This window comes from Diabrotica virgifera, chromosome 3 (genome assembly GCF_917563875.1).
Source record: "Diabrotica virgifera virgifera chromosome 3, PGI_DIABVI_V3a".
NCBI classification, from domain to species: Eukaryota; Metazoa; Arthropoda; class Insecta; order Coleoptera; family Chrysomelidae; genus Diabrotica; species Diabrotica virgifera.
Window position 1 is genome coordinate 184,930,214 of NC_065445.1, and position 15,528 is coordinate 184,945,741.

Here is a 15,528-nt window from a genome sequence, read left to right on the forward strand (position 1 = left end):
GCTTAAAAGTATTTGCCCACCCCTGGTTTAAGGGGATCGGTATATAGTTTCTGCTCCAATGCTATTCAAATGGGATTCATTTTTTCAAATCCTGAGAAAACCAATAAGTACTTTTGAAAAATTTAAACGCAGAATGAAAGATTACGTTAATACCGAGGGCCGAAAGTCCCTGAGAACTTCTATAATATTTATGTTAATAAGTTACAGGGGTGAGAAACTAAGAGAAAATTTAGTGTGATTTTTAATTTCAAATCTCTCATTCGAAATAAAAATTATATTTATTCTAAACTTTCGGCCCTCGGTAATAATGTAGTCTTTCATTCTGGGTTTAAATTTTTCAAAAATATTTATTGGTTTTTTCAGGATTTGAAAAAAATTAACACAATGTCCGTGGTAATATTTTTCAAATCTACCTTTGTCATACAACCCAATCAGTCGAATAGAATATTGTCAGCATATTGTCAGTCAGACAGTGACAATTTTAGATATTTGACACGGCTTCGGGACTATTTTGAGTTGTTTATTAAATAATATCGATAGTGTATTTGATAAATAATTGATTTAAGACGTGAAATTAATAAAAAATTATCTATTGCTTATTATTTATGGAAGATCCCAAGCAGAGAATACAGTTGGATATCGCACCTTTAATAAAAAAAAGAAATAACTCAAAAACACAGTTTGTGGGAATTTGCAGTAAAAGTTTTTAAGTTTTGCACAGTACAGGTTAAAAATTAATTTCACAAAAATCATACGGGTTAGAGGAATTCTAAAGGTTGGCGTGGAGAGTTTAATTAGTAAGCTCTTAGATTTTAGTAAATGCTAATCCTCTCGTCTATTGTTAAGGGTGCAAATGTGTTGTTCTTTTGATAGTTTATAGTTATTTCACTTTATGATTAAACATATATTCTGCGCCGATGAAATAATTCTACATGATGCTCTTTTATTGCTAAATGAACTGTCATGTAAAATAAACAAATAGGTTTGTTGCAGTTTTGATGTAAAACCTTTGAGTTGACACTGAATTAATTAATTTCTTAAACACAAAATGAATTTTCGTTTTCTTTATAATAAAATACTGATTATTCGTTTATTTATCTTTATTAACAAAATTGCCTGATTACAAAATTAAACTAAAACATAAGTAACACTATAATAATACAATGAAAAGATATTAATACATTTTAAAAATAAACCGAAAATATAAAATAGATTGTTTCAAGAAACTTGTGTGGCTACTCTCAAATATGGCACAACGTTTATCTTAGAACTATGAATTAAAAAAACGATTAAATTATTGAATTATAAAATTGGGAGTAAAAAGAAGGAATCAATCCTTTAGATAGCAATGCTTGCAAATCTTTCCGTCTGTTTGTACTCAATTTTTGTTTTTTTGTATAGGCGGGTTTGAGTGCTATTTCCGTTATTGATCCTATTTTTTTTCGTTTGTTCCTTACATCTACCTGTTTATAAGTCTCATCCTTGTATGATGTCTTATAAAAAAATATGTAGGATTATCTTTGTTAACTTGTATTGCTTTGATTTCGTTTCAGTTAACATTTTTTCCCTCAGTATTAATCGTAAAGTTATACCCCAATTCTTCTTGCAAACCTTTTAATTCATAAAATGATTGGTAATTCATCTCGTGCACAATTAAAGGTGGGTTCGATTTTCTAGCATTCCTTGTTAAAGTTACATATTGGTCTGGAGTGTAAATAGATCCAGATTTCAAGCTCTTTTTAACTCCTTTCTCAATAAGACTGTGCACACTATCGGCTTCGTTCTGACTGTGGCCCCTTATTAAAAATGTATGTGTAATTCTCTTAATTTTTAACGTGTGCACAGCGAATAAATACAGCGACGTTATATACTTATTCTTGTTTTGGTCCACAGCAATTGTCTGAATAGAATATGACTTCTTTTTCACCATCGCCCTTTTCACTTATATTTTTTAAATAGGCCCATATGCAAGAACCGATTTCTATGGAGCCTCGTCTTGCATCACATTTAGATAAAAAATTACAGTGTACATTTTTATATGCCTGCTTAGATTTTTTCTGTCAGTTCCGACACCGTTAAATTGTAACAGTTCAGTTTTGATTTATAATAAAATGAAGAAGACTGACCTGTATGACATTGCAGCACAGCTGGCTACTCTTACATTTTGGCTGACTTTGTTTCGGTCATTTAATTTCTCAGCCCTACTCCAGCTTTTTTTTCTTCTAAATTTGATTTATATTTTTGCTCCAGGTCTTTATTTTCATTAACATTGGAATTGTTGTAGGTATTACACAGATCGCATTGATCTTTTTTTGGTTGGAAGAAACCGATATTAAATTCAGTAGTAAATATTTTATAATAGGTAATATATGTACCAATTTCTTTATTGTTCCGCTCTTTTTCTAATTTAAAATCATTGTATAAATCTTTAATGGTTTTGCTGCCTTCTATGTATTCTCTTGAAGTAGAAACGCGTAGGCAGTGAGATTCAACCCTTGGTATAGAATTAATATGCCCTTGATGTCGGTTATCAGTTCGGGATCATTTTTTCTGTGCTTGCCATGTTTTCCTCTTAAATCATCCAGTGCAAAACCATTTGCATCAATCTTAGTCTGTATTGTAAAAATCATGCGGTCAGAAATATCTAAAGTTGATTTAAAAAATGTTTTGCACACTCTAATTTTGACATCATTTATAACAAAATGGAAAGCCTGGTTGCAGCGCCTATGATTCTCAGCGTTTGTGTACCTGTACTTAGGTTGAATATCATCCATACGAGAATTTATGTATGCTCTTTGCTTTAGCAAACTGCCCAATTCCCAGAACTTGCAAAAAATACCATATCTTTTTGCTGTATTGATATTATCGGAGCACTTAAATCTGCACTTTTCGGAACATGGCTCTTTCAGACAACGAGCGGAGATAGTTTTTTTTTTGCATTTTTGGACACAGATACGTAAGTTTACTATTATTACGTAAGATACTATTACTGTTTGATAGAAACAAGTAAAAGCCTTAGTTTATAATAAAAAAATGTGTATTTATACATATATTAAAGTAATACAAATTGAAACTTACTTCTTCCGTAGTTTCACATTTATTATTAACGGGTTTTTCATTGATGGAATTATTATCCAATGACGAATTTTTCGCTACTAATCCAAGTATTTTTGTGCTCTAGACTAGAAGACGCCACTCTAAAACAAGAGTATAAATATTATACCGGTTAGTTAGACAAAAAGCTGATAGTCAACAAGAATCTAATTAAATTGGATTATCAAAAAATAAGTACATAAGTATCAATGCAAACATCAAACCATTGCATATTAAAAGTATTACTATTACAATAATTATTGTTGATTTTATAATAAACTGAAACAAGTCAAAAACGTGAAGGTTTCTAACTGCCTATCTAATAAAATAATAGTAGACTATTGAAATAATACTTATTGTACTTTAGTAATTTTTTAAATTTTTAATAAGAAACTGCATAAAGTTGAAATAATACGGCACATAATAAGAAATAATTTCTACTAAAATGAACTAACTCATAAATGAACTAACAAATCTTCAACTAGTTTTCTAATAAAGTGAAATAAATCTGAAAGAATACACTTTTCTAAAAAGCGATAGCAAATAATATACTTACTCGTTAGTAAAACACAGAATTGTTTCGTATTGTATCACTTTCTTTGAAAATACCGGATATCTTACCTCCAAACACAACCGGAGTATAACTGAATTCCACCACTTTACGAGTACCGGTTTGTGCAAAGGCGTTAGTAAAAAAGAGCGGGAAAATCATTTATCTCTCTCATTTTCATCATTTTAACCTGGCTGTTAAACGGAACAGGTTCTTCTCGTCTAGTTATTTCACTTTATGATTAAATCTCGAAAACCATGAATTTTGAGTTATTTCGCTTTTTTATTAAAGGTGCGATATATTCTGTGATCCAAGTATTTTGTTGTTAAATAGGTTTAAATTTTATCTAAGCGTTCCATAGTAACAATATACCGCCGTATACACTCACCAGCACAAAATTCCGCCACCCAAATTTTTTTATTAAGTTTGACAATCAATAACTTTATTATTTGTACTCCGATTTTCAAGATTCTTGCATCATTTTGTAGGTACATGTATTGATGTCGTTTGTTATTATTCCGGTAATAATTTTTTTTGCCTAGATGGCATTATACGGGGGTGAATGAAATCGTTGTATTTTCTTCTAGTTTTAAAAAATTCTGTGGAAAAATTGGAGGTCTGATTTTGTTTCATACTCCTTTTGTGCTATCCTGGAAGTGTCAGTAAGGTTTTGTTTTTTGAATTATCCGAATATCTCTTTTATTGTAAGAGCTGTAAATAAAAACTTTCTTTGAAGGTCTATTTAATTAAAATTATCAAGCGCACTAAAATTAACAAAACAAAATTAACAACAAAACAAAACAACTAAATGGCGGATATGTCCACCTCTTGCAGCAATAACTGCTCGCAATCTGTTTGGCATCGAATAAAGATGTGATATCCTTGCCTGGGGAATAGGTCGATATTCCTCTACCAGGGCAAAAACTGTACCAAATTTTGTGGAGGCCTAGGATGACGGCGAATAGCTTTTTTTAATTCATCCCATAAATGCTCAATAGAATTAAGCTCTGGGCTGTACGCGGGCCATTCCAATCTTATCAATCCAACCTCTATTTTATGAGTCAATCAGTGTCATATGAGTCAAAATTTTAGTGATGCTTCCGGGATAATATGACAGGACTATGAAGCCAAATCAGCTATTCCATTTTTCCACAGATTTTTTTAAAGTTAAGAGAAAATACAACGCTTTCATCCCTGTATAATGCCATGCAAGCAAAATTTTGTTTTTTTCTGTGTTAATTTCCTGACCTAGCTTTTTTTGTTTGCGGTTTTAACTTTGCGTATGTTTCTTTTGCTTCCGTTGATGTTCTACTCATAACAGTAATATCAGCGACATAAGCGGCTGGTTAACCGTTCGGTTGGTCAGTAGGTTTCCTCGTCCAGTTTTCATTTGCCTAACCGCATACTCCAGTACCAGGTTAAACAATGTTGAGGCCAGTCCATCTTCCTGCTTCAGTCCCTGCGAAGTGACTGAAAGTCCCACATTAGTTTCACTAAATTGCTTAAAACAAATTTCTCACTTGTAATGTTCTCCAATATGCGTTCTCGTCTGGTGTTTCAAAGAAATGGACCGAGAAAACGGCTTGAAACAAATTGCAGACTCGTAAGTGCGTTTTTATATGACGTTGCAAAGCACTTCAATGCGAATACTGCTTAAAACCAATTTCACACTTGTAAAAGCTTGTCCACAGTCCACACCAATAGACACGTTGCGGGATTTTGGTCTCAGAGACGTGTCTCATGATGCCTCAGTAGACATATCTATACATCAACATCGGACTACGAGCCGTTGTGAGACCAAAAATCGCATGTTTACAGTCTTCCGATTGAAATGACAGACTTGATGTAACGTTGACACACGTTACGCAACAAGTTCATATTGAGTACCTCCCACACATAGACGAGACATGCTCCACGCTCTCTCGCTTTCAAACAAAGTCCACGCGGTCTCTGCTGTTTTTGTTTACCATGAGGTCAAACGACAAAGTTTTAAAATATATTGAAAGTTACCATGGATCCTTTTGTTAGTGCGATGTAAAGAGTAGGATGTAGGAATATCGTAGCGTTGAAAACGCAATTTGTGAAAAATTTACACTTGTGTCAGTGTTTCCCCAAATGTGCGATGTGTTCCCAAATGACTTTTTAAATCATCTCCTCGAATGAAGGCCTTAAAACAAATTTCACATTTATAAGGTTTTTCTCCTGTATGTATTCTCAAATGTCTTTTTAAGGAACCTGCCTGAGAAAACCGCTTACAACAAATTTTACACTTGTAAGATTTTTCTCCAGTGTGCACTCTCAAATGTGTTTTCAAATTACCTGCTTCACTAAACTGTTTTAAACAAATTTCACACTGATAAGATTTTTCTCCAGTGTGCACTCTCAAATGCTTTTTCAAACTGCTTGAGTCACTAAACAGCTTAAAACAAATTTCACACTCGAGAGATTTTTCTCCAGTGTGGACTCTCAAATGACTTTTTAAATCATCTGTTCGAGTGAAGCCCTTAAAACAAATTTCACACTTATAAGGTTTTTCTCCTGTATGTATTCTCAAATGTCTTTTCAAAGAACCAGCCTTAGAAAACTGTTTAAAACAAATTTCACACTTATAAGGTCTTTCCCCAGTGTGCACTTTCAAATGGTTTTTCAAAAAACCTGCGTCAGAAAACTTCTTAAAACAAATTTCACACTCGGGAGGTTTTTCTCCAGTATGCTCTCTCAAATGTTTTTTCAGATCATTTGTAGTAATAAACTGTTTTAAACAAATTTCACACTGAAAAACTCTTTCCACAGTGTGAACTTTCATATGTTGTTCCAAATGAACTAGGTGAGAAAACTGTTTAAAACAAATTTGACAATTGTTCTTCGCCAGACCTTCTCCAGTCTCGATGTTCATATGTTCATTTAAATTATTTATTGTTATTTCTTCGGAGCTTACACTTATTTGGTTTTTATTAAATGAATCTTTAGGTAAAATTGCCATAATTTCCATTCCGTTCTTCTGGTAGGAAGGACCTAAAATAAAAACATCAAGTGAATTTTAGAGAATGCTGTACGTATTAGTAAATTTATAATACATATTTAAATATGACTCCCGTTACTTTGAACTAACTACAACCCCAGAGTAAGGAAGACGGTAGTAAGTATCCATTCTTTTACATTGGTCCTTCGAGCCGGATAAAGATATAGTTGGAATAATATTAGGAATAAGTACACCAATCACGAAGAAACCTTACTTTTTATTGCCGATTGTCTAGGCTAGAATAAATTCCCGAAAAAGAAGTAATAATCCCGATTCAAGAAGAAGAAGTAATAATCCCGATTCCCGAAAAAGAAGTAATAATCCTGATTGACCGAAGAGCTCCAGAATATTTCCAAAGTAATACTCGATGAATATACCCCATTTCACGAATATACGACCCTCTTGGATTATCGCGATAACGAATATTTTACTATGCAAAATATAAAGAACGAAAGTAAATTGCAAATTATATTGTTGTTTATTGGAGTAATTATTAGAGCAAAATACTTTCGTACTTCTTATGTTGCACACTAAAATATTCGTTGTCGCGATAATCCAAAACAGTTGTATATTCGTGGAATACACCATATATGTAATTTATTGAAATAAAGGTGAATAATCTCAAAAGTGTCAAAAGTGACATTTTTCCATATTCACATTACTAGCTGGAAAGGTGGGATTTTAAATTATTTTAATTTTTAGGTAACTGGTGTTTTTGAAAAATATTTTGTATTTTTGTAATATTTTACGCTTTTAATGTAATTTGAATCTAAAATTATGGTAGATGAAAAGAAATCTCGCCAATACATCAAGGCACATATAACGCGAATGGTAAATTGGGTAGAAAACAAATTAGATATCCAAAATGATGAATATTTATTGAGAATTAAAAAAAAAACTTGATTCATAACTTTGAGCAATATTGTTTGACGCAAGACCATATTGAATATTTAGATGTACAAAAATTTGATGTAGAGGACAGAGATGAGTTGGAAGATCTGTACTGTCAAACTTTGGCCAAAATTAGGCGTAAGATAACAAATATTTCACAGCCTTCAGGTCATGCTGTAAGTTCTTTTATTAATAGTCGGCCAAATAAAATTTCACATTCAGTTATTAAATTACCTCAAATATCAATCCCCATTTTTCAAGATGACTTGTAAAAATGGTTGCCTTTCTACCAATTATATACCTCTCTAATAAAAGAAGACCAAGGTCTCACTAATGTTCAAAAATTGATTTATCTTAAATCATATTTAAAAAGAGAACCTTTAACTTTAATAGATTCACTTAATCTTACCAATGCAAATTTCTTAGTAGCTATTGAAATTCTTGAAAAAAGATATAATAATTTAGCTATAATTAACTCTCACATTAATTTAATTATTGATACACCACTACTTGTTAAAAGTAATTCACACAATTTAAGAGAATTAAATATAAGAAATAACGTAGAATCCTTAAAGAATTTTAATTGTCCACAAGATAACTGCTATAGTTATATATACAGTTGGTGCTACTATAGTATGCAGTCTACCTTCGCATTTATGAACGCAGAAATTAAGAAGAATTATTTTAATTTTAGAAATAATCCTTTGATATATCTCTATTTACTATTTTAGTATTTTTACTTAAAAAAGGTGTATTACATTCATCTCGCTAAGTTCAACTGTTTTCAATATAAACGCGTTTTAAGTCTACAATACAACATAATGTTTTGCATAATGTCATTGTAATTAGACCAGAAAAATAAACTTGAAACCATAATAATTGTGCCAATTTTCATATTTATGTCATTGCATCGCAAATTCCATTTAAAGAAATTCGCGATACATTTTTGTAAATGTTTATGGTTTTAAGTTATTTTTCGGGTGTAACTACAATGATAGTATGCAAAAAATTATGTTGCCTCTCAGATTTAAAATGCGTTTATCTTGAAAACAGTTGAGTTTAGTGAGATGAATGTAGTATACCTTTGTTAAGTAAAAATATTAAGAGAATAAAAGTTTTTATTCAAAATGTATGTAGAGTGGGTAGTAAAAAAATTGAACCTATTAAATGAGCGCTGAAAGGCGTATGTGGCGCCCTCTAGGTAATACATCATTTTTGGCGACGAATTTATATTTCTCGTCCCAAAAAAGCTTACCAAATTTTATGTTATTATCCTATGTCTGTTAGGTAATATTCAAGAATAAATAAAATAAAAGTTTAACTTTGACACCCTGTATTTCGGTTATTATCAACTTTCATACTAAGGTAAGTTGGCTCAAATCGACCTAATTTAACCTCAGGAATCAAAGGTAAGGCCCATTCTTTACCAAACACCCTGTATTACAAAATTTTTGCCATTTTTTACTATTTTCCAATAAAATTCATCACTCCTATTGACTGGTCACTATTGAATTTCTATTGTTACGGCCAAATCTTCAAAACCTAACACCCAACACGAAATTTTGATTAAATATGAGAAATTTGAAATAGGCCTAAACGTTTAATTTAAATTTTACATTACAGACGGTCTAAAACTGCTTCTTCTTGATAGCGCAAGCATGTTTTTTGATAGTACACATCTTCAGCTACAAACTATGCCATCTTCATGGAAGCATATCCGATCCGGTGACGTGAGATCGTTTGTAATGTAAAAGTTTCAATTCAGCGTTGCTTAGGCATATTTCAAAAGCCTCATATTTGTTGCCAAAACTCAAAATCGAATTTTCATGTTATGGATTTTGAAGATTAGGCTCCAGCAATGGAAATTTTACAGCAACTGGTCAGTGAGAGTGTTGAAACCATATTATATCTCAGTCTAGGAGTAAATAATTATCGATTGATTGAAAGCTAGAAAAAAACTTTACTAAACTAAAAGTCAAACAATTAGGAATGCATGTCATAGATTTAATGACATAATGACATCATAACTTACCAGTACAATCTTGATGACAAACAAATTCAACAAATTTTTCTTCATATATTAGTTTTTTCGCTACCGTTAGGTTTAGCAGCAAAGCGCTGGTGCCAAAGAAAATACATATTATGTGTATTTACCAAAACAGCTACCGACTACACTGTTTCTCTTTATTTTTAAGAGTGTGAAACAAAGATAACCATCTGTAATATAAGTGTCAAAGTCATGTTGTAATATAGAAGGTTATGTAAGATTTTTGTTTGTTTACTTATTTTTCTTCTTCTTTTATGGCATTTGGGATCTGGGTCCATTTAGCCAGAAACATTTCTTAAAATTAACGATTAACTAAACCTACCATATAACAAAACTAGTACGAACCTAATCGACCAACCAAGGATAGGAAAGGGTTAAAAAATAAACATTAACATAGAAAAGTGTCAGGAGGTTTTAAAAAATCCTTTAAAGTCCCAATTAGCACTTATTAAGTCTAACTACGAATTCGTAAGCGGTATTATTTCAAGAGTGGAAGCGCAAGGAATGCGACTTACTGAATCTGTAGAATTGGTTGAGAGATTTCAAAAAGAAATAAAGGCGCAAGAGGAAATATTGGTGAAATTGTGAAAAAAAGTACAACGATGTATTTAAAAAAAAATTATGGTTATTTACTGCTAATAGAAGTGGCAAAAATTCTAAATGGTAATCTCAGTGTCGTTGTTAAATTAGATCCTGAGTTAATTAGTACCCTGAAGTAAGCACCAATAACATTCGTAGATGTAGAAAGGTCATTTTTTAAATACTTATAAATACATATTATCTGACAGAAAACATAATTTTTTGGTAAACGATCAGGAAAAACATCTTATTGTAAGCTACAGCAGTAGTCTAATTCATATATGTAGGTTATTGTTATTAATTTTATGAGTAGGTACCAGGTACATATACATAAGACAGAAGACGGGTGGGAGAGAAGAACCAACAACGACTTAAAGGCTTTGAACAAAAAACCTATCATCAATAGGTTCGTCAAGTCTCAAAGTAATTGATTATGTACTCTAGAAAGGAACTATAACGTTAACGGAGTTTTATTATTTCATATGGATAATGGACTTCTAAATATGAAAAAACCGCTGAGTGCTACCATTTAAAGGGGCGCGTTTTTGAGAAAAGGGTGAATTAGTCCCTAGGCACAGGGTACATTAGGGTGAGTTCTATGCACTTTTGGTACAGTCTACAGAAAAATTGTTCCAGATGAAATTTACTATCGAAATATTACCTTTTGAAGTCAAACATATTTTTTGTTACAGAAATATATTTACAAGAAGAAGCAAAGTAAAACACGAAAGAAAGCAATTCTGTTTTTTGCCCCATAACTTTTTTCCGCGGGGATATAGGTATAGGCATTGCTTCACAGAAAAAAAATCTTACATCCTTCCTCTTTAAAATAACATTTGGTAAAAGTCTCTAGGATTTATAGTCTCCGAAATATGATTTTTCAAATTTCTCCCTCATAGCATTTTTGTGAGATTTTCCCTATTATTTCGCAAACATTGTTCTGTAACTTTTTTCTACACAATTATAGGTATATGCAATGGTACATTTAGCAGGAAGAGGAGCCAATGCCCATTAAAATGGTCTATTGTATAAGGTTGTACGACTATTTTAAACAAGTTATGGTTTTTCAAAGTTTTATACTTTTAACGGTTTTTGATTTTTTTTACGATTATTTTTTAAATTTCCCATTATACCTTTTTTTCTTGTACATTTAGGTACAGTCGGAAAAATGAAAGAATAATACCCATGAACGATCACATCAATCACTTATTTTGTATTTGCTGTGTTTTTCTATTCTTTTTCTATAAATAACAAACGTTTGTTATAGAAAAAGATAACAAATACCAAATAAGTGATTGATGTGATCGTTCATTGGTATTCTTTCATTTTTCCGACTGTATATACATTGTAGTATAAAAAAAGCTTATTTTCTTTACTTTAAAATGGTGTACATATTGTAAAAAAATCTAAGACTATTTTTAAACAAGATTTTAGTATATCTTTTACTTTTTTTTACTATATCCAAGGGTATCCGTAATTTGGGAAAAATTTTGATTTTTTTTTCAATTAAAAGAATATAATTACATATTAGAACATAATTTTTAATTCCAAATACCATTTCTTAATAATACTTTTCCATATTGTGAAATATAAAAGTACTTTACTCTTGAGCGAAATTCATATTTTTTAACATATCTCGTATACTATTGATTAAATTTGATATCTGATGATTGCATCTTAGGTTTTAGGCTATGCAGAGCATTTTATGAAGAATAATTTTTTTAAATAAGATTAATAACAAAAAAGTTTTCCATATGGTTCAAACATAGTGCGACATATTGCATGTGTATAGGTATGTCACACTTTGAAAAAATATATCTCGTTTAAAAATAGTCTTAGATTTTTTAATACACAATTTTAAAGTAAAAAAAAAATCTTTTAGATTCAGGAATGTATATACGTAAATGTAGAAGAAAAAAAGTTATTATGAGAAATTTAAAAATAATCGTAATAAAACATTCAAAAATCGTTAAAAGTATAAAACTTTGAAAAACCATATCTTACTTAAAAATGGTGATACAACCTTCTATTATCGACCATTTTTAAAGGGAATCGACTTCTTTTCATACTATATGTACCATTGCATAGCCATACCTAAAGCTGCGTAAAAAAAGTTACAGAACAATGTTTGCGAAATAATAGAGAAAATGACCCAAAAATGCTGTGACTGGCGCACTTTGAAAAATCATATTTTGGAAATTATTAATCCTAAAACTTCTATCAAACGTCATTTTAAAGAGGAAGGATAGTAGTCCAAGCTGTGGGTGAAAAATAGGTCGATTTCAGGATATAATTCAGGAATTTTTGAAACCTATCAGGTGTTGTAAAGGACGATGGCAGGAATAACTTATACTAAAATGTAACCAAAAATTTCAGGAGCTTTTTTATTTATGACGTTTTTCATTTGTTAAATTTACAATTTTTAAAGACTTTTAATTTTGCAGCTTAGGATATTCATTTTAGAGAAAAAGTTTTAAATAGAAAATTGTAGTACATTAAAAAACCTACAATTGAGCTATAACAAGTTTAATTTTGTTAATACGTTATTGCAAAACAGCCTGCGAAAGGTCCAAAATGGCCGTTTTTTGCAATTGCAATATTTATTGTAAAAATAACTTTTATTTATTTTTTTAAGGCTTTAAAATAAAGATCTCTCAATACTAAATATAAAAACAATTATAGAGCCCGATTGCTAAAGTTGTTGCTTAGATAATATAACTTGTTTATCCCAAGGGGTCAAATGTCGAAGGCCATAACTTTTTGAAAAAAAATCGTAGAGAGTTTATCCAAGATCCACTTTCCTTCTAAAGACTTATATTTTCATATTCTCATGTAAATAGTTGCGTAAAACATTTTTTAACCTCTTATTTCAAGTTTGAAAATAAGGGGGCAAATTTCGTTACAAACATTTAAAACTGAAGCCGCCTAACTTGTCGATTATTGTTGCTGAAGACAAAATAAAGATTCAAAACAAAATAAAAATTTTCTACGACCAACTGAAGCCGAGATAATTGTTTTTGGTTTATTAAATCGTACTGATTTTATTTATAACAATTAAGAAATTGATTATCTTAAAATAAAAATTATTTTAAACGAAAATTAAATTTAATTATTAAAAATGATTTTTAAAGTATAGTGGAGATTTATTATTCTGTACGAAAGTGATTTATTGTGTCGGTTGCCCTTAGCAACGGTTAGCAACTTACGCTCATCGTACACTGCGAGTACATTGAATCACCGCTTGGATTGATTTGAAATTTGGCAAACGCATAGATAACATGTCAAAGAATAAAAGTGGTATTGGGCCTCTGTGTGATTTTGCCTTGGGGGTGATCTTCACCACTCTTAAGAGGTGAAAAAATATACGTTCAAAATAAGTTAGGAAATAGATAAAACGTCTAATTCTAAGCAACTTTTGTTCTACAACATTTTCTCATTAAGTTAATACTTTTCGAGTTATTTCCGAGTAAATACAGTCGACTCGCGTTAATTCAAACCTGCGATAATTCGAAACTCTCTATAATTCAAAGTTATCACGAGTTCCCTATAAAATCTCTTTACATTTCGAACTAAATCAATACATTTTTATGCACTTGGTCATTGGAACGAAAAAAATCATTTCTATATAACAAAACGACGCGTTAATTCGAACTCATCGGCGTCCAGCAATCGACAATTCAAAGTTGCAGAGAGAAAGATGCGGAAAGATTGTAGTAAGTACAGTTTTCTGTACTATTTCTTCTGTACTTTCTTTTTCTGTACCTACTTCAAAAAATCCGGTTTCTTAAAAGAAGATCAGGAAAATCTTCCAATACTTATGGATTATGAAGAACCAGCAACTGAACCATTAGTTGACATCAGCGGTGTGAGTTTTTCTGACTTGTTCAAGTAGATGAAGATGTTGCTGTCTCAGGTTCACTAACCGATGGCGAAATTTTATCTGCGACAGATACGAATGAAAAAAGTAACGATGAAGATGAGTACGATACATAAGAACCTTTGGCAGAGGTGTCAGTTAAGGGAGCAAGATCCTCATTCGATACCTTACAAACCTTCTGTCTACAAAACGAAAGTGATAAAAAAGCATTTCAGGCACTTTTTTTCTCTTAAAAAAATTATTGAGCACTCGGAGCAGCAGCAATGTGCTTTGAAGCAAACCAGTATAATACAGTTCTTTCGAAAGATTGATTAATTCACATTATGAATACATACATGTATGTACACGAATGTACCTCTAAACTTTTGTCATCGTTATAGAATAGCAGTTAATAAATAATAATTGATCAACACTTAATAATTCGAATATTTATTTATTTTCTCTCACAAATTTCGATCCATGTGATATTTCAAACACTCAATAATTCGTAATATTTTAAGAGTCCCTCGAGTTTCGAATTAACGAGAGTCGACTGTACGTTCATTTTTCAACAAGAAAAAAACACGTTTTTAAGCGGTTTTTTGGCAAATAACTCAAAAAGTAAGTACTTTATTGAAATAAACATTCTTAGAAAAAATATAGCACATTAAAAATGAAAAAAACTCGTGTATGTATGAACTCACTAGACCCAGCAGAAGCAAAGTTATAGCTAATGAAAAATAAGTTCATAACCGTCAAATTTCAAAAAGAATATTTCAAAGTGAAATAACCAAACACTGATGCACTTTTTGGAGAACACTCATTAGAGCTTTTTTAAAGTGTTTAACAAAATATGTGTATCTGTTTTTTTTTTAAGTTTGTATCATCAATAGTAAGCAAGTTACGCTCAAAACAAAGTTGATCTCTTTTTTTTTGTCAAAAAAAACTCAGGAAAGTCACCCCCTAATTAGCATCAAAAATGAAATTAATCCTTTTAACTTCATAAGCTGTTTTACTCGTGTATGTGTCGTTTATGTCTGTAAGTTTCATTGGTTCAAAGTGATTATTTTTGAAGGGACTGTAGTTGAAATGACTTGAACTAGTCAAAAATCACGAGTGTATGCAAATTTATAACAGGCGTATTATCTTAACCAATTTTTGCATTACAAAAAAAATCACACTCATTAGAGATTTTTAAAGCGTATACCAAAATAATATTTTTTATTTTTTAAAAAAGTTTCTAGTATCAAAAATAAACAAGTTACGCTCAAAATAAAATTGATCTCTTTTTTTTATCAAAAAAACTCAGGAAAGTCACCCCCAATTACCATCTTAACTCAAATTAATCGTTACCGCTTCACAAGTTACTTTGCTCATGTATTATTTATATGATCTGTAAGTATCATCGGTTCAAAGGGGTTATGTAAAAAAATGGTTTTAAAGTAAATCTGTTTTAATTTTTAATTTTGAAAAAAATGTTTTTTTTCAAA

General features: G+C 30.9%; 1 protein-coding gene across 1 annotated transcript in view; it reads right to left on the bottom strand.

Annotated features, from left to right (window-relative positions):
• LOC114342891 (zinc finger protein 271-like) overlaps positions 1-15,528 on the bottom strand; it is a 67,632-nt gene that overhangs the window by 18,456 nt on the left and 33,648 nt on the right. Inside the window, exon 3 of the mRNA XM_028293692.2 lies at positions 5,963-6,658. Coding sequence (XP_028149493.1) covers positions 5,963-6,658 — 696 coding nt within the window. The remainder of the gene's footprint in view (positions 1-5,962; positions 6,659-15,528) is intronic.